Here is a 20,663-nt window from a genome sequence, read left to right as displayed (position 1 = left end):
GTCAGACGTAACTCCCTTCTCCATCGGGTGAAACGGCGTCCTGCTTCGGATCACAGTTAGTCGTCAGCTGCAACTCCGTCCTCCCTCACACCAATCGCCGTTCTCTTTCAGCCACAGCTCCATCCTAACTCATCAAAAATTCCATCCTAAGGATAGGGGATAAGATGTCAGATCGCCGCGGTGCCGCTGCTGGGGAGCCCGGGATCCCCGCTGCGGCACTGTGCTATCATTACAGCACAGAGCGAGTTCGCTCTGTGCGTAATGACGGGCGATACAGGGGACGGAGCCGCTTGACGTCATGGCTCCGCCCCTCGTGACATCACGGCCCATCCCCTTAATGCAAGTCTATGGCAGGGGGCGTGACGATCGCCGCACCCCCTCCCATAGACTTGTATTGAAAGGGGCGGGCCATGACGTAACGATGCTCCGGCCCCTGTATTGCGCTTCATTACGTGCAGAGCGAACTCGTTCTGTGCTGTAATGATAGCGCAGTGCCGCAGCGGGGATCCCGGGGCTCCCCAGCAGCGGCACCGCGGCGATCTGACATCTTATTCCCAATCCTTTGGATAGGGGATAAGATGTCTAGGGGAAGAGTACCCCTTTAAGAGACAACCCCACTGCGTGTAAAGTATGAGCCCTGAGCTCCATTACAGAGCCAACATGTAAGAGATGTTGTGGGGAACATTTTTTGCACCCTTTCTGGACATCTTTACCATCAGGAGGGGACTTTAAAGTTCTTTTATATATCTATTTTAGATGCTCACAACAATAGAAAAAAATGAATCACTTTCAAAATGATGTATCAAAAATGTCCAAAGAAGTGAGAAAATATACATATACAAGGAGGAATCCTAACCTCCATGAGAAAAGGCCTTATTGGGTCTGAACATGAATAATACGGGGGACAAATAATAACGGGTCACAGTATAGCAGATCTGAAAGGCATTATGCACAGAAAAAAAGGGAAAAGAACAGTACATTAGCCCCTTACAACGTGCATTTTAGTAAGAGAATGAAAGTGCCATGTACATTATCAATTCGAATACAAATACATACAATGCTAGACATACAGACCGAGGGTAAATCAAAGCAGGCAACAGTGCATAACCGGGATAGTGCCACTCCAACATGCGTTTCAGGACATCACATCCTCATCCACTCCTAGACGAAGGTGTGACATGCCAAAATGTGCTTCACATTATACTTAATGTGAATAGGGGAACCCACTTACTGCAGGGGACTGCAAAATACTTATAACAAGAAAGATGGAGGTAGTTTACGTGAAAAACACATCAACAACATCATCTATTGGGCCCTTTTTGCTCATTTAAGATCACCCAAAAATTTAAAAACTGTTATATGTTGCTCAGTAGCTCATCCTGATCATGTACATTTTATTTTTGTGTGTCTATGACCTATATTTCTCTCAGAATTAGCTTTATTTCTGAATGACCTTAATGTTGTCGACCAGAAGCAGGGGGCGGGTCCCTTTCTTCTCCTCAGGTGATAACCACTCCCCCTCCCTCACTCTCCTCAGTCACTGGTCTCCGGAGTGAGCAACTGTAACCCTTTCCTTTCTGGGTTTATGCTGCACACACACTGTGCATACAGCTTTTGCAAAACTACAGCTCCCAGCATGCCCACACATCCTTTGAGTTGTAGTTTTGCAACAACTGGAGGAATATGATTGGTAAAACTCAGATTTACAGCAGTGTTGCTGCAGGCTGTATTCCTCCTACTGTTGCAAAGCTAAAACTCCCAGCATGGCCACACATAATTTGGCTGTGCAGGCATGCCGGGAGTTGTAGTTTTGCAACAGCTGGAGGCATATGATTGTAGTCCCCCTATATTAGATACATACACACACACATTGACTTCATTACCTAGACAACACAGATTTACACGTGTATATATATATATATATATATATATATATATATATATATATATATATCCACACACACATAAAAACCTACATTCAGTCCCCATCTTCATTCACCAGCTTCTTTCATCATCTGCTCACAGGCAGCAGTGTAATCCCGCCCCTCCCCCTTCTCCTCACAGGCAGCAGTGTACTCCCGCCCCTTCTCCTCACGCAGACAGTGAGGGAGCCGATCACAGCAGCTTTAGATCTGCAGACCAGTCAATCATGAAGTGGGTCCATGACGTAGGTGATGGCTTTTTCAGTATGAAATTCTGAAATTTTTTTAATAGCAAATTGGTTTGGCATGCTTTACAACACATCAAAAGTTTTTGTATCTGACAGTGCCCATTTAAATGATATTTTGAGAATCTTACATTGCATTGTACAGAACCTGTCCTGTGCCATGAAGATTCCTTATGCTTTAATCATACGGTATATTTTGTAGTGGTGTCTGCAGAACCAACCACACATCTTTCTGTGTATAGAATCAGGTGGGAGTATGGAATTCAAGATATGCCAGCACATCCTACTCTGTTATGTCCTGTATCACTTTCCAGATATCCCTAAACATCTACTATTTACTTATAGTAACATGGTGATTTGTATATATGTGTTTTATTTAGCTGGTTAGCAAAAACTTGCTACAGTCATGTGCAATTTTAATTATTGATTGGGGATAGCTCTTTTTTTAAAGGGAGACTGACAGGCTGTTCACCCACACTAAACCCAACATACAGGGTAATAGTGCAAGTGAACCGGATTACAACGAGGTATCACTTACCCAGATCCATGGTCCGGTTCCGTAGATACCCATTGCATTAGCCTCTATTGCGCCAAGCTGGCTATTAGTAATGGAGGCTGATACAATGGGCATCTCTGGAACGGGAACGTGGATCTGGGTAAGTGATACCTCGTAATCTGGCTCACCCCCCCCCCCCCCCCCCCACTATAACCTCATTTATTGGGTTTAGTGCTGGTAAACTGTCTGTCATTTTCCCTTTAACAAGTGGTGGTATGATAATTTTATGACTAAGAGAATGTTGTACATTTAAAATATAAGATAGGTTGAGGTCGGCACTTCTGTGGTCGGTGGTGCACGTGGAGTAATCAATGCATAATAGGAAAAAGTCCCAGAACTCACCAAGGTATCAAGCAATAGTAGTCTATTCCATATCCATAATGAACAGGACGCGTTTCGGCCTCAAGCCTTCCTCTGCTGTACTTATTTGCTGCTGAATACTACAGAGGAAATTATTTTCTTTTTGGAACACAGAGCTCTCTGCTGACATCATGACCACAGTGCTCTCTGCTGACATCTCTGTCCATTTTAGGAACTGTCCAGAGCAGCATATGTTTGCTATGGGGATTTTCTCCTACTCTGGACAGTTCTTAAAATGGACAGAGATGTCAGCAGAGAGCAGTGTGCTCTTGATGTCAGCAGAGAGCTCTGTGTTCCAAAAAGAAAAGAATTTCCTCTGTAGTATTCAGCAGCTAATAAGTACTAGAAGGATTAAGATTTGTTAATAGAAGTAATTTACAAATCTGTTTAACTTTCTGGCACCAGTTGATTAAAAATAAAAATAAAATAAAGTTTTCCACCGGAGTACCCCTTTAACCCGATAACGACCATGGACATCTATGCTCATCCAATGGCCGTTAACGGGGTATGACGCAGGCTCCCGACTCTTGCCCGCGTCATACCGGCCAGCTCCCAGCTGATTCCTGTAGCTGGGGGCTGGCGTTAATAGCCAACATGCGGAGATCGGCTATTAACCCTTTAGATCACCGCTGTCATAGTTGACAGCGGCATCTAAAAGGTGCCTGTATCCCGTCCCTGGTGGTCCAGTGGGGTGGATCGCCCCCCCCCCCGCAGCGCGATCGCGGGGAGGAGATGCACTGCTGAGGTAGCCTGAGGGCTTACCTCTCCTTTCATGCCGACTCTGGTGCTCAGAATGATAAAGCCTGGCAGGACCAGGCTTTATCATTCGAGCGCAGGGCACACAGAGCAATGGGATTATATGTAACCCCATTGATCTGTATGAGAAATCAAATGATTCCTCCTAAAAGTCCCCTAAGGGGACTAAAAGTGTAAAAAATAAATAAAAGTTTAAAAACACACATTAACCCCTTCCTTATTAAAAGTTTAAATCACCCTTTTCCCAAATTCCATATAAAAAAAATAAACAAATAAAAATAAACATATATGATATCACCACGTGCGTAAATGTCCGAACTATAAAAATATATCATAAATTAAACCGCGCGGTCAATGGTGTATGCGCAAAAAAAATTCCAAAGTCCAAAATAGCGTATTTTTGGTCACTTTTCATACCATAATAAAAAGGAATAAAAAGCGATCAAAAAGTCTGATCAAAACAAATATGGTACTGATTAAAACTTCAGATCACGGCACAAAAAAACAGCCCTCATACCACCACGTACATGGAAAAATAAGAGTTATAGGGGTCAGAAGAGAATTCTAAACGTATACATTTTCCTGCATGTAGTTATGATTTTTTTCCAAAAGTACGACAATCAAACCTATATAAGTAGGGTATCATTTTAATCGCATGGACCTACAGAATAAAGATAAAGTGTCATTTTTACCGAAAAATGTACGGCGTAGAAACAGAAGCCCCCAAAATTTACAAAATGGCATTTTTTTATTCAATTTCGTCGCACAATTATTTTTTTTCCCGTTTCGCTGTAGATTTTTGGGTAAAATGACCGACGTCATTACAAAGTAGAATTGGTGGCGCAAAAAATAAGCCATAATATGGATTTTAGGTGCAAAATTGAAAGGGTTATGATTTTTAAAAAGGTAAGGAGGAAAAAACACGAGAGTGAAAAAACAGAAAAACGCTTGGTCTTTAAGGGGTTGAGGTCAATGGTGACAGTCACCTGCGACTTGCGACCAATTTTTGGACTATTGTATGGCCACATACATGGATGCGATGTCAACAAGCGCCATGCGATGTTGCGATCTTCACGTCACATGACCAAGCTCCAGTCTAAAGCTGTCTGTTGCCCATAGCAACTATAATGATTTTGAAAAAAAAAAAAAACTAAAAGCTGTGCTGTGATTGGTTGCTATGGGAAACTAACTTTTTCGTTCCTTTACTTTTTTCTTTTAGCCAGATAAACTTGTTATGTTACATAACTTCGGCCGTAGACCCGGTCACTGCAGGCAAAACCGCGCCCGGTACCGAGTCTGCGGACGGTGTGAACGCTCCTCTGTGCTCGCACAGCGGCTGCAGCTCCCCCTGTCTTCGGGGAGGAGCGGCGAGGGGAGGCGGGGACTGTACAGCGGCAGACACCGCCCGGAAACCAACCAAGGAGACCTGGGGTGAAATCCCGAGATTATCCGACACCGGGCGCCCGGGAACAAGCTGCTCTTCCCCGGCTGAGGCCCCGGACACCCCCCGCCCCGGTGCACGATGGCGTCCGCCTCCAGGACCCTCCAGCAGTGGTGCGCCCAGCAATGTGACGGCTACCCCGGGGTCCGCATCTCTGACCTCAGCTCCTCTTTCCGGGATGGATTAGCATTTTGCGCTCTTATTCATCGTCACCGACCTGACCTCATGTAAGTACCGCCCCCCTGGGCCAAACAGCTGACACTCTATAACCGTGATCCCCCCAGACTGGGCTCCTCCAGAACTACAACTCCCATCATAGCACTACTTCTGATAGATCAGTGATCACCCCCCAACTTGTGACCCTACAGCAGTGGCAAAACTACATCTCCCATCATAGCACTACTTCTGATAGATCAGTGATCCCTTCAACCTGTGGCCCCACAGCAATGGCAAAACTACAACTCCCATCATAGCACTACTTCTGATAGATCAGTGACCCCCCCCCCCCAACTTGTGACCCTACAGCAGTGGCAAAACTACAACTTCCATCATAGCACTACTTCTGATACATCAGTGATCTCCCCCCCCCCCCCCAACTTGTGACCCTGCGGCAGTGACAAAACTACATCTCCCATCATAGCACTACTTCTGATAGATCAGTGATCCCTTCAACCTGTGACCCTAAAGCAATAGCAAAACTACTACTCCCATCATAGCACTACTTTTGATAGATCAGTGATTCCCCCCCCCCCCCCAACTTGTGACCCTACAGCAGTGGCACAACTACTACTCCCATCATAGCACTACTTTTGATAGATCAGTGATTCCCCCCACCCCCCAACTTGTGACCCTACAGCTGTTTCAAAACTACAACTCCCATCATAGCTCTAATTCTGATAGATCAGTAATCCCTTCAACCTGTGGTGCTACATAAGTGGCAAAACTACTACTCCCATCGTAGCACTACTTCTGATACATCAGTGATCTTCCCAGCCTGTAGCCCTAAAGCTCTTGCAGAACTACAACTTCTGATAGATTAGTACTATAATACTACTTCTGACAGATTAGTGATACCTCCCACACCTGTGGCCCTTCAGCTCTTGACAAACTACAACTCCCATCATAGTACTATTTCGTATAGAACAGTGACCCCCCCCCCCCCAAACCTGTGACCTTTCAGCTGTTGCAAGTACAACTCCCATTATAGTGCCACTTCTGATAGTTTAGTGATACACCCCCCCCCCCCCCCCAAACCTGTGGCCCTCCAGCATTTGCAAAACTACAACTCCAGATCATGCTGGGAGTTGTAGTTTTGCAACAGCTGGAGGGCCACAGGTCGGGGGGGGGGGGGGGGGGTCTCTTATCTATCAGTAGTACCATCCATAGGGGCAGCTCTAGTACATGACTCATCTATAGAGATTTTTTTAGGTGGCGGCCGCGCCTGTACTTTGGCAATTAATTTATTGGGTCATTCTAGGTGACCCTTCATTAACCCTATAATTACAGTGTGGTCATTGGCAGTGAATTACCAGATCAGAATCTGTCAGCGTCTAGCAGAATATCTAGGGCTATGGGGGGTGGACATCCAGTAACTACAAGCAGCAGAATTCTTCTCTCCTGTCACATTGGTTCTTGACATCTGTTCAGACGTGGCAGAATTGGCTTCAGATTTACAGTGCGGGATCTGCTCTGCATATCCGAAAATACAATGCAGTCCATGTGGACGGGGTCTTGAGAATTCAGGCCTCATTGAGCAGATTTTCGGCTGCTTATTAGAATCCTCAGGACGTTCATTTGGGTTATCAGTGTATCACAGCGTTTCCTAACCAGGGTGCCTTCAGCTGTTGCAAAACTACAACTCCCAGCATGCCTGGACATCCGAAGGCTGTCCAGGCATGCTGGGAGTTGTAGTTTTGCAACAGCTGGAGGCATCCTAGTTAGTAAACACTGGTGAATCAGGATTAAAAAAAAATCACATTTACCATGTGCAGAATTGGCGTCAGGGTGCACAGAGATACATTGTGAAAAACCTGTCTTGGGCCTGCGGCGTTTCCGGTGTGTATTTTGGCACACGCAAAAGTTCAAAAAGTTTTCGCACTTTTTAGAAACTCTATTTATTTAAAAACAAATGACATCACTCTTCTCCATAGCCGCCTTCCTCTTGCCGTGCAAGTCACATGACCCGCTGAGACACAACCAATTACTAACCCCTCGCCCCTTCCCACACCACCGTGGCAGGAGATGCCACATTAAATTGTGGCATGGGAATACCCCTTTAAGCTGGCCATACATGAGTGATTTCCCCTCTGGCGTGGTGCAAGGATGTTTGCCACCCTAGGCGAAAGCTCGTTTTGCCACCCCTTGATCCTGCCCATTGGCTCCTGCCGATGTATGGAGGCGCGCACCATGTCAGGATGATGGACGGACCTGACCTTAGTCATCGCCCCTGGCTGCCTCGGAGGTGGCGCTGCGCTCCTCTGGCAGGCTGAAAAATGCTGATTATTACAGTAACCCCCCGACATGTGATGGGGCCATTGCATTAACTTCTATCCGACAGCGCAAAATGCTTAAGCTGCTGTCGGATAGCAGTTTATGCATCCTGGACAGGTTCACTTACCTATCCCCGCTGCTCCGGGTCCACTTCGCAATCCTCCGGCGTCTTCTGCATCTTCTCCGGGGTCCGGGCCTCGCTTTCCGGCGTCATTATTACGTCCCGGCGCAGCAACGTAATAACGTCACCAGAAAGCGAGGCCCGGACACCGGAGAAGATGCGGAAAAAGCCGGAGGATCCCAAAGAAGACGCCGGAGCAGCGGGACAGCATTGGGAGCCCCTGGGACAGCATCGGGAGCGGTGAGGACGCGGTCCGGAGCGGCGGGGACAGGTGAGTATACACCTGAGGAAATCACCTGGGAGTGACGGAATGCGTGGGGCTTTGCTCTCCCTGCCCTTTTGGTATTGTAATACTGCTCCTCCGTCTGTGGTTTGCTTATTTCTGCACTTATACTATATTATTGCCTGATTTGTACTATATATATTTATTTGATTTAATTATAATATGACCTTCTGCTATTTTTCACATACCATATTGGAGCACTAGCTATATCTGTGTATTGATATCAGGGCAGGGTAGGGGTTGGTGGGGTCATGTCCCCTTCCCCAGTGATGTTTCTAGACTCACTTAGGAGCCTTTTAAAATGATTTTAGATGTATGTGTCTCCTTTTATGGTTTCTACTAATAGTTTTTTTTGTATTTATACTCATTTTGGGTGTGCACTGTTTGCAGCTTGCTTTTCTTGGAATAGATAATAGGTGAGTATTAAATGCACTTCTTACATTGCACGAATCCCTCAACATACGATGGATTCGACAAACGATGGGTCGTTTGGAACTAGTTACCATCGTATGTTGAGGGACCACTGTATAGTACTGGTGGGGGTTTTGCTTGATGGGCGGGTGGTTTGGATGCTGGCTAACTTTATTGTAGCAGGCAGAGCGGCGCCCCCATCAAGAGGGCGCTTTAGGCGGCTGCCTATTTTGCCTATAGGCAGAGCCGTCCCTGTTTCCCCTGACCATCTTCTCAGTCGCTGGTCATTCACAGTTGGTCTGTGCAGGTTGTGGATAAGCAGCCGAAGGTGAAAGGGATATTTCCATATTATAGAGACATGGTATATGGCTAAGCTAGGCCACCCCTTTGTGATCAGTGGGGGGGTTTGACCTTTGGAACTCCCACTGATCCTAAGCATGAAGGTGCCTGTGCACATCAGTGCTACTGGCCACCCAGCTGTGCAGGTATTTAAAGGGGTACTCCCCTGGAAAACATTTTTTTAAATCAACTGGTGCCAGAAAGTTAAACAGATTTGTAAATAACTTCTATTTAAAAATCTTAATCCTTCAAGTACTTATGAGCTGCTGTATACTACAGAGCAAATGATTCTCTCCCTTTCTGTCTGACCACAGTGCTCTCTGCTGACACCTCTGTCCATTTTAGGAACTGTCCAGGGCAGGAGAGGTTTGCAATGGGGATTTGTTCCTACTCTAGACAGTTCCTAAAATGGACAGAGGTGTCAGCAGAGAGCACTGTGTCAGACAGAAAAGAAATTTAAAAAGAAAAGAACTTCCACTGAAACATACAGCAGCTGATAAGTACTGGAAGGCTTAAGATTTTGAAATAGAAGCAATTTACAAATCTTTTTAACTTTCTGGCACCATTTGATAATTTTTTTTTTTTTCCAGTGGAGTACCCCTTTAAAGATGGAAATAGCGGTACAGTCCTGCAGGACCTGCTGCAACCTGCTGCAGGTTTAATGCTGGGTTCAATTATTTAGTTACATCTATATCTGCAGCAGATTATATACGCGTGAATGTATCCTATGGGTATGTTCACACGCTGCAGATTTGCTGCATGTTTTCTGCAACTGATCTGCAGAAGATCTACAGTGTATAAAAATATCTTAAGGGCTCGTTCACACGGACGGATTTTATTGTGAAATCGTAATGTGTTTTACATTGCGAGTTTGAATGGCGGTGGGCTCTCCACTGCAGAAAATCTGATTTTGAGAGCCCTCCCACATTCAAACTTGCAGCAGGAGACGCACTGTGCTAGTTCTCAAAAAAATCTTCCCCAACACACGAGACCTAATGATACTTTCACACGTACAGGATCTGCTGCAGATTTCATACTATTAAATCAGACAAATAGTTGAACACCGCATCAAATCTGCAGCAGCTCCTCTACTCCGGTGGAAAATATATATATATATATATATATATATATTTATATTTATTTATTTATTTATTTATTTATTTATTTTTTTTTTTTAATCAACTGGTTAAACTACCTAGTATATTGCTTCCACCTGCATAGCAGTGCCGGACTTGTACTTTTTCTACTTTTGTATCAAAGATTTGTAAATTACTTCCAGTACTTATTAGCAGCTGTATGCTACAGAGGAAATTCTTTTCTTTTTCAATTTCTTTTTTGTCTTGTCCACAGTGCGCCCTGTTGACACCTCGGTCTGTGTCAGGAACTGTTCAGTGGAGGCTAGGTTTGCTATGGAGATTTTCTCCTGCTCTGGACAGTTCCTGACACGGACAGAGGTGTCAGTAGAGAGCACTGTGGACAAGACAAAAAAGAAATTCAAAAAGAAAAGAAATTCCTCTGTAGTATACAACTGCTAATAAGTACTGGAAGTAATTTACAAATCTTTGATACAAAAGTAGAAAAAGTACAAGTCCGGCACTGCTATGCAGGTGGAAGCAATATACTAGGTAGTATGGTATCCGCTAATCCAGGCATGAATGGAGACTACACAGTGTGTGCTATGTCGGGGTGCTGGTCAGAAAAAGCACAAATCGCTTGTAGAATCAGTTCCTGCCGACTTCCTGTCCTCTGTGTTCTACGTTTTATGCTTCATGGAATAAAAGTTACCAGTGCACGATGATCGGGTGAGTGCGGTTTTTTCTACATTGTTCTAATTTACAAATCTGTTTAACTTTCTGGCACCAGTTGATTTATAAAAAAAAAAAAAAAAAAATTTCCACCGGAGTACCCCTTTAAATGACAAACCACTGTTTGACCTGAGCTTCTATTGATGGGATGCAGGTCTGGCACTTGGTTAGGGTGGGTTCACACCAAGATTTTACTATACGGTTTCGGTATACGGTTTAAAAAAAAAAAAATGTATGGAACCGTACAGAAAACCGTTCCCATAGACCATATTCAAAACCATATGCACCATAATGTATAATGTTGTCTCCGTTTTTCAAACCATACGGTTTTTGACTTTTATTTTTTTTTTCCGGACAGAAAACCATGGCCTACCACGGTTTTTGGTCCGGGGGGGAAAACTGTATTAAACCGTATAAGTTTTTTTTTTTAACATGGGAGTCAATGGGAACCGTACAGAACCGTATGTGCGTACGGTTCCATACGGTTTTCACCTTACGGTTTTTGGCTTTGCTTAGTTTATTTTCTTGGAATTTCAATCAAACTTTATTCATAATGGAGTGAAAAGTTAAAAACGGATGCAACTGGACAATATTTTTCAAACCGTATACCGTTTTCAACCGTATACAGATTTGTACACAGTTTTGATACAGTTTAGTCAGGTTTAGAGGAATCCGTTTTTTTAATCAAAAACCTGATACAAAACTGTATTGCAAAAACGTGGTGTGAACCCACCCTTAAAGGGATACTCCGCCCATAGACATCTTATCCCCTATCCAAAAGATAGGGGATAAGATGTGTGATCACCAGGGCCTGCCGCTGGGACCCCTTGCGAGCTCCATGCAGCACCGCTGCCGCACCCGGCATTCTGAACGGTCGTCACTCCCCCTCCCATAGACATGAATGGAGGGGGTGTGGTGTGACGTCACGTCTCCAGCTACCCAAACCCAGTGTTCCAAACATACTGTTTAGAATTCCAGATGCTGCACGGAGATCGTGGGGGGTCCCAGCTGACATCTTTGGGTAAGGTCATAAAATGTCTGTGGGCAGAGTACCCCTTTAAGGGTCCAACCTAGCAGACTTTTCACAGCTATATCTGTCTTATTTCGGCAAAAAGGCACCAAAAGTTGACTGAGCATGATCTTAACTGTCCAAAACATTTTGGGGGAGATTTATCAAAACCTGTCCAGAGGAAAAGTTGCTGAGTTGCCCATAGCAACCAATCAGATCACTCCTTTCATTTTTAACAAGGCCTCTGCAAAATGAAAGAAGCGATCTGATTGGTTGCTATGGGCAACTCAGCAACTTTTCCTCTGAACAGGTTTTGATAAATCTCCCCCTTTGTTTTTCCAAGATTGCCATTCCTGATCTTGGGAGAGCTTGGTGACCAGTTTAGAGTAGCATTGTCCCCTCTGATCTCCCAGTAATAGATGAACAATTGCTCGGTGGAATTTCTATCAGGCTGATGACTGGATGTCTCTTTAATGTGACAATTACATGGGGTCTATACATTCTAGTCATTTTCATTGCAGTCAGCAGCCGATGAGTCTCCTCTGTGATTCATCCCCATGTGTTACTCTCATATGTGTATATACATATATTTCTACGGTGACCACGCACATTTATAGTCATGTGTCATATTTAGCATTTTTCTCTATTACTCATCTCACTTGGTTACATTGTACCTCCTCTATAGTTCACATATTTTGACGCCATCTAATAAGGAAACAATAAAAAATATTCATAATATTCTAATAACCTGGGGCAGGTGCATGTTTTTCCAGCTTGCAACAAAGTGACTAGTGATGTTGTGACTATCTAGACCAGTGTTTCCCAACCAGGGTGCCTCCAGCTGTTGCAATACTACAACTCCCAGCATTCCCGGACAGCCTTTGGCTGTCCGAGCATGCTGGGAGTTGTAGTTTTGCAACAGCTGGAGGCACCCTTGTTGGGAAACACTAATCTGGACACAAGTGACTTTATTGTGTGGGTCACAATATTATGTGACTTTTTTTTTTTCCCCCCAAAGGGAGACTTTGGAGTTAGAGTACAGAAAAGAAAATGTAGCCCTAACCTAAAATTATTGGCCATGTGTGAAAAATGTGCTACAAGGTGAAATGTATTTATTCCAGTTATTGCTTTTAAAGGCCTTAACCCAAGATTAAAAGTTGAAAGTGAAACCTGTACCCGGAATAGGGGATAACTACACTGCTCAAAAAATTAAAGGGAACACTAAGATAACACATCCTAGATCTGAATGAATGAACTAATCGTATGAAATAGTTTCGTCTTTACATAGTTGAATGTGCGGACAACAAAATCACACAAAAATTATCAATGGAAATCAAATGTATCAACCCATGGAGGTCTGGATATGGAGTCACACTCAAAATCAAAGTGGAAAACCACACTACAGGCTGATCCAACTTTATGTAATGTCCTTAAAACAAGTCAGAATGAGGCTCAGTAGTGTGTGTGGCCTCCACGTGCCAGTATGACCTACCTACAATGCCTGGGAATACTCCTGATGAGGTGGCGTGCTCCAGATTGTCTCCTGAGGGATGTCCTCCCAGACCTGGACTAAAGCATCCGCCAACTCCTGGACAGTCTGTGGTGCAACGTGGCATTGGTGGATGGGGCGAGACATAATGTCCCAGATGTGCTCAATCGAATTCAGGTCTGGGGAACGGGTGGGCCAGTCCATAGCATACAATGGAGGATGTTGCAGGCAGCAGAACGTTCTTCACGGTGTCTCCAGACTCTGTCACGTCTGTCACATGTGCTCAGTGTGAACCTGCTTTCATCTGTGAAGAGCACAGGGTGCCAGTGGCAAATTTGCCAATCTTGGTGTCCTCTGGCAAATGCCCAACATCCTGCACGGTGGTGGGCTGTAAGCACAACCCCCACCTGTGGACGTCGGGCCCTTATACCACCCTCATGGAGTCTGTTTCTGACCGTTTGAGTGGACATATGCACATTTGTGGCCTGCTGGAGGTCATTTTGCAGGGATTTGGCAGTGCTCCTCCTGCTTCTTCTTACATAAAGGTGGAGGTAGCGGTCCTGCTGCTGGTTTGTTGCCCTCCTACGGCCTCCTCCACATCTCCTGATGTACTGGCCTGTCTCCTGGTAGTGCCTCCATGCTCTGGACACTACGCTGACAGATACAGCAAACCTTCTTGCCACAGCTCGCATTGATGTGCCATCCTGGATAAGCTGCACTACCTGAGCCACTTGTGTTAGTTGTAGACTCCGTCTCATGCTACCACTAGAGTGAAAGCACTGCCAGCATTCAAAAGTGACCAAAACATCAGCCAGGAAGCATAGGATATGAGAAGTGGTCTGTGGTCACCACCTGCAGAACCACTCCTTTATTGGAGATGTCTTGCTAATTGCTTATAATTTCCACCTGTTGTCTGTTCCATTTGCACAACAGCATGTGAAATTGATTGTCAATCAGTGTTCTTCCTGAGTGGACAGTGTGATTTCACAGAAGTGTCATTGACTTGGAGTTACAAAGTGTTGTTTAAATGTTCCCTTAATGTTTTTGAGCAGTGTAGTTGATCGTTGAGGGTCTGACTGCTGGGAACCCACTGATCCCAAGAATAGAGGGCAGATGTCCCCTGAGTGAATGGAGCAGTGGGGTGCATGCTCGGCCACCGCTTGATTCACTCTCTATGGGACTTAAATGCATATTCAGGAGAAAAACGTATATATATTTTTTTTTTTCAGATCAACTGGCTCCAGTAAGTTAAACAGATTTGTAAATCTTAATCCTTCCAGTACTTATCAGCAGCTGTATAGTATAGAGGAAGTCTAGTTGCTCTTTTCAGTCTGACCACAGTGCTCTCTGCTGCCACCTCTGTCCATGTCAGGAACTGTCCAAAGCAGGAAAGGTTTGCTATGGGGATTTGCTTCTACTCTACTCCCTTAATCTCCCTGGGTGCTTCGCCCCCCCCCCCCCCCCTCATGAGATGAACTGGCTACTTAGTAAATTGGCTGAGTGGGACGTCCTTCCTGAAACTAGTTAGTCTCGGAAATGGGGGCCAGAGTGCTTAGGGAGGTGAGTTGGGCCCTGTATTGGGTAACTGGGACCCCTGAGACCAACAATTTATACCCTATACACAGGATACGTTTTAACAAACCTGGAGTTCTCCTTTAGGGGCAGATCCTCTCTAATACAAGCACATTGTTATTGAGCTTTATACTTCTATACCTGTCGCCACAAAATCTGTCCACGCTTCTTCTTTGTGTAAGTAATCTTCAGAATCAGCTCTGGTCCCGCAATTACGGATATTTTTACTATAAATATATCCAGTGCTTGTCACTTGCAAGTCTACAAACTTGGGAAATTCCATCAAAGCCCATGGTGAGGCAAAGTGCAACCCGGTTTACCTTTGTATTTGTTAGAATAACACCTTTTATTCCCCCAGTCTTCATTGTTGATGTCTGCCACATCTGAGATGAAATGAGGACAGGGTCATACAAAGTATTTCACAGCAGTAAAATCCTCATCTTCAGGTCCTGTTCACACATTCCAGAAGTGACCCAGAGTTTACCTCGGATCCCATGCATGTAATTGCCGTTTCTGCGACCTCCTGCATATGCAACAGGAAACAAACAATCCTCTGTGTAAATAAGTAGCATGCAACTTATTTTGCTCAGATTTCGCATTCAAAGTACAGTCACATGTACCGTATCCGATGGGGATTTCATGCTGTGTTCAACTATTTATTTGTTTTGATTTAACAGCATGAAATGTGCAGCATATATGATATGTGAAAATAGACCCTAAATAGGCAACAAATAGCCCCATTGGGTGACCTCAAGGCTAAACTTCCTGCATGCCAGCCTGGGATTTCTTTCAACATTAAAAAAAACATGTTGGATTTAATCTACCCATTGCCTTTTTAGCCAAGAAAGTAAATAATAATGTTAAATCAATTTAATGTGTACCTGTCATTAGCAAAAGCTTTTTATATAATGTAGAAAATACCTTTTTGTATATTTATAATACAGTGGGGATCAAAAGTTTGGGCACCCCAGGTAACAATTTGTATTAATGTGCATAAAGAAGCCAAGGAAAGATGGAAAAATCTCCAAAAGGTATCAAATTACAGATTAGACATTCTTATAATATGTAAACAAAAGTTATATTTTATTTCCATCATTTACACTTTCAAAATAACAGATAACAAAAAAATGGCGTCTGCAAAAGTTTGGGGCACCCTGCAGAGTTAATATCTTGTACTGCCCCCTTTGGCAAGTATCACAGCTTGTAAACGCTTTTTGTAGCCAGCCAAAAGTCTTTCAATTCTTGTTTGAGGTATCTTTGCCCATTCTTCCTTACAAAAGTCTTCCAGTTCTTTGAGATTTCTGTGCTGTCTGTCATGCACTGTTCTTTTAAGGTCTATCCATAGATTTTCAATTATGTTGAGGTCAGGAGATTGTGAAGGCCATGGCAAACCCTTCAGTTTACGCCTCTTGATGTAATCCCCCGTGGATTTTGAGGTGTGTTTAGGATCATTATCTATTTGTAGAAGCCATCCTCTCCTTAACTTCAGCTATACCACAGATGGCATCAAGTTAGCATCCAAAATTTGCTGAAATTTTATTGAATCCATTTTTCCTTCTACTCGTGAGATGTTCCCTGTGCCACATGCTGCAATACAACCCCAAAGCATGATTGATCCACCCCCATGCTTAAAGGGGTACTCCGCCCCTAGACATCTTATCCCCTATCCAAAGGATAGGGGATAAGATGTCAGATCACCGCGGTCCCGCTGCTGGGGACCCCCGGGATCATTACTGCACAGAGCGAGTTTGCTCTGTGCGTAATGACGGGCGTTACAGGGGACGGAGCAGCGTGACGTTATGGCTCCGCCCCTCGTGACATCACGGCCCGCCCCCTTAATACAAGTCTATGGCAGGGGCGTGACGACCACCACGCCCATATTGAAAGGGGCGGGCCGTGACGTAACGATGCTTCGGCCCCTGTACTGCCTGTCATTACTGCAGAGCAAACTCGCTCTGTGCAGTAATGACAGCAGGGTGCCGCAGCGTCAATCCCGGGGGTCCCCAGCAGCGGGACCACGGCGATCTGTCATCTTATCCCCTATCCTTTGGATAGGAGATAAGATGTCTAGAGGCGGAGTACCCCTTTAACAGTTAGACAGAGGTTCTTTTCATTAAATTCTGTTCCCCTTCTTCTCCAAACGTACATTTGCTCATTCCGGCCAAAAAGTAAAATTTTAACCTCATCGGTCCACAGAACTTGTTTCCAAAATGCATCAGGCTTGTCTATATGTTCATTTGCAAAGTTCAAACGCTGATTTTTGTGGTGAGGACGTAGAAGAGGTTTTCTTCTGATTACTCTTCCATGAAGATCATATTTGTACAAGTATCTCTTTATAGTGGAATAGTGTACCACAACTCCAGTGTCTGTCAGATCTTTCCGGAGGGATTGTGCAGTCAAACGTGGATTTTGAATTGTTTTTCTCACAATCCTGCGAGCTGTTCTGTCTGATATTTTTCTTGGTCTTCCAGATCTTACTTTAACTTCCACTGTTCCTGATGACTGACATTTCTTAATTACATTCCGAACAGAGGATATTGACATCTGAAAACGTTTTGCCATCTTCTTATAGCCTTCTCCAGCTTTGTGAGCGTCAACTATTTTTAGTTTCTGATTTCTAGGCAACTCCTTAGAAGAACCCATGGTGTTGATTGTTGGGGCAAGGTCAGATGAGTCTGGGTATTTAAAACCTTTGAGATTGACATCACCTGGTCTTCCCAGATGATGATTGAGAACAATCCATGACACTGGCAGGTCTCAGCTTTGCAAAGGGGGCAGTGCATGCTATAAATTCTGCAGGGTGCCCAAACTTTTGCAGACGCCATTTTTTTGTTTTTTGATGGAAATAAAATCTAACTTTTGTTGACATATTATAAGAATGTCTAATCTGTAATGTGATGCCTTTTGGAGATTTTTCCATCTTTCCTTGGCTTCTTTATGCACATTAATACAAATTTTTACCTGGGGTGCCCAAACTTTTGATCCCCACTGTATACATTAGTTAAAAAAAGGTGTATATTTTTGTCCCTGCAGATATTGCCTTTGTGTCTCCGTGAGGAGACCAAATACAGGAAGTGAGGTAAACAAGCGGGGCTCTGTGCACTGAGGACAAGCGGGGCTCTGTGCACTGAGGACAAGCGGGGCTCTGTGCACTGAGGACAAGCGGGGCTCTGTGCACTGAGGACAAGCGGGGCTCTGTGCACTGAGGACAAGCGGGGCTCTGTGACATGCTATAGGTTCACACAGCAGGATGATTGACAAGCTGCACAGAGCCCTGCTTTTCCTTACCTCCCTTCCTGTATTTGTACTCCTCATAGAGACACACAGGCAATAGCTGCAGGGACAGCATTTTACCCAAAAATATACACATATAACAAATATACATATAATGGTATTGTCTACATTATATAACAAGTTTTAGCCAGCAAGTACACTTTAAAGGGGTTCTCCACCATAAGGTGATTTTAGTATGTACCTGGCAGACAGTAATGGACATGCTTACAGGGATGTGGAATTCCTATCGCCCGACGCCCGGGACAAGCAGTTCCGGGCGCCGGGCAGGTGAATTTGTCCGGCCCTTATCCCGGCTTCGGGCAAGCAGGGTCGGACCCGACAAGTCGCCCGGACCTCAGCAGTCTGTATGGAGCGGGCTGCCAACTCCTGCCCGCTCCATACTCTGCAGCCCCCAGCTGTAAAAACCTGTGTCCTCTGAAGCAGAGCAGCAGAGATGAGAAGCTGTGTATTTGTCTTCTCTCCCCTGCTCTGCAGACATGCGGGGGGAGATGAGGGGGCGTGGCTTCTTGCTCCCCGTGCAGACCTGCGTCCTCTGCCTTCACTCCCCCCAGCTGTAGCTTCGGAAAGCTGAGGGGAGGAGGCACGTCTGCACGGGGAGACTGCATGCGGCGCTCTGGGTGTATGGAGCGAGCTCCGGACTCCAGCCTGCTCCATACTCTGCAGCCCCCGGCTGTTCTCAGTAGCCGGGGGCCGCCGCTAATAGCCAGCATGCGGCGATCGCCGTGGCTGGCTATTAACCCTTTAGATCTCCGCTGTCAAAGCTGACAGCGGCATCTAAAGGGACATGTGAATGCTCCCTGGTGGGCTAGTGGGGTGGATCGCACGCGATCGCGGGGGGGAGATCCACTATAGAGGTGGCCGGTGGGCTTACCTCTGTTCCCTGCTGTCCCGCTCTGTCATTGATAGAGCCTGACTGGAGCAGGCTCTATCAATGGATCACAGAGCACACAGATTAATAGAGTTCAATAGAACTCTATTCATCTGTCTGAGGAATCTAATGATTCCTCATATAAGTGTAATAAAGTGTTAAAAAAATAAAAATACATTTTTAATAAAAGTTTGAAAGACACACATTAACCCAGTGGTCTTCAAACTGTGGCCCTCCAGATGTTACACAACTACAATTCCCAGCATGCCAGGACAGCCGTTGGCTGTCCGGACATGCTGGGAGTTGTAGTTTTGCAACATTTGGAGGGCCACAGTTTGAAGACTGCTGCATTAACCCCTTCCATGTTAAAAGTTCAAATCACCCCTTTTCCTATATAAAAACATGTAAACATAATAAAAATAAACATATTTGGTATCGCTTCGTGCGTAATTGTACAACCTATTAAAATATAACATTATGTATCCCGTACGGTAAATGTAAAAAAAATACCAAACCACAAATTTGCAATTTTTATAATATCCCAGAAAAAAAAGTTAAAAAGCGGTTAAAAAGTCAGATCAATACCAAAATGGTACCGATACAAAAAACTGATTATGGCGCAAAAAATTAGCCCTCATACAGCCTGGTATGTGGAGAAAAAAATAAAGCTACAGGGGTTAAAAATGGCAATAAAAAAAATTTGAAAAAGTCCAGAGTTAGTAAAACATGACGTAAATGATACAAATCTGGTATCGCTGTAATCAGGCGCCTAAAGTATAAGACTAACATGTTATCTCAACCACAAGGTAAATGGCGCAGAAAAGAAAACCACCAAATCTGCAAAATTATCTTTTACTATTTCAATTTCACTTCCCTAAATATAAATATATTTTTTTTGGTTCAGAGAATATGTTATTGAAAAATTTAAAGGTATCCTAGGTAGGTAGTTATGGCTATTATAGGGCGAGGAGGAAAAAATAAGAGCATAATAGCGAAAATTGGCCTGGACAAGTGGATCGTCATGAGGGACACGTAGATTTTGCTCCATTTTAGTCCCGCGGGCAAGTAGTTTTTTATAAAATTTCCACACCCCTGTGCTTAGGAAGGATCTGCGCTTGTCTTGGGGATAAATGTTTATGTTGTAAGATCACCATAACACTGTGGCTAGCTTTTTGTGAACTGCTATTTCCTCTTTGACTTTTCTTTTTTTGACTACAAATCCCACAATTCCATCTTCCTCCCTCCCACACATCAGCCACCCCACCCATTGAAACATAAATGAGCAGCATCCATTCAAAAGACCTGTGGTTTTCAATCAGGGTGCCTACAGCTGTTGCATTAGTGGCAGATTGATCTCTCTCCCACCAAGCGATCACTTCACCCATTGAAGCAGACAGGCTCCCTGTCATCAGCTGACTAGTGATGTCAGGTCTCGGCCGCATTGCAACTGGGAAAAATCTGAGACAATAGTCATTTTGTATGCTGGTAAAAATAAATATTGGAGTGAAAATCACAGAAGAATTGTGAGAAAACCGTCACACACAGGTGCAGACACTATATTATGAACTACACTAACTTTACAACCCCTGTAGCATAGTCAAATAAAAAAAATTCCTGGAATACCCCTTTAAGGCCAGGTTCACAAGGTGGGAATTGACGCTGATTTTGGCATGGAATTTACAAGACTTCTGTGCTGAGATCA

The 20,663-nt window shown here is 44.4% G+C and overlaps 1 protein-coding gene across 1 annotated transcript in view; it reads left to right on the top strand.

Moving 5' to 3' along the window:
- The first annotated feature begins 4,989 nt into the window (after positions 1 to 4,989).
- The window catches only part of MICALL1 (MICAL like 1), a 54,176-nt gene continuing 38,502 nt past the window's right edge, over positions 4,990 to 20,663 (top strand). The window contains exon 1 of the mRNA XM_056523959.1: positions 4,990 to 5,507. Within this exon, the coding sequence (XP_056379934.1) occupies positions 5,362 to 5,507 (146 nt within the window). The 5' untranslated portion in view covers positions 4,990 to 5,361. The remainder of the gene's footprint in view (positions 5,508 to 20,663) is intronic.

Source organism: Hyla sarda, chromosome 6, assembly GCF_029499605.1.
Source record: "Hyla sarda isolate aHylSar1 chromosome 6, aHylSar1.hap1, whole genome shotgun sequence".
NCBI classification, from domain to species: domain Eukaryota; kingdom Metazoa; phylum Chordata; class Amphibia; order Anura; family Hylidae; genus Hyla; species Hyla sarda.
Note: the sequence above shows the minus strand (reverse complement) of the source record. Positions and strands in the feature narration are given on the sequence as shown.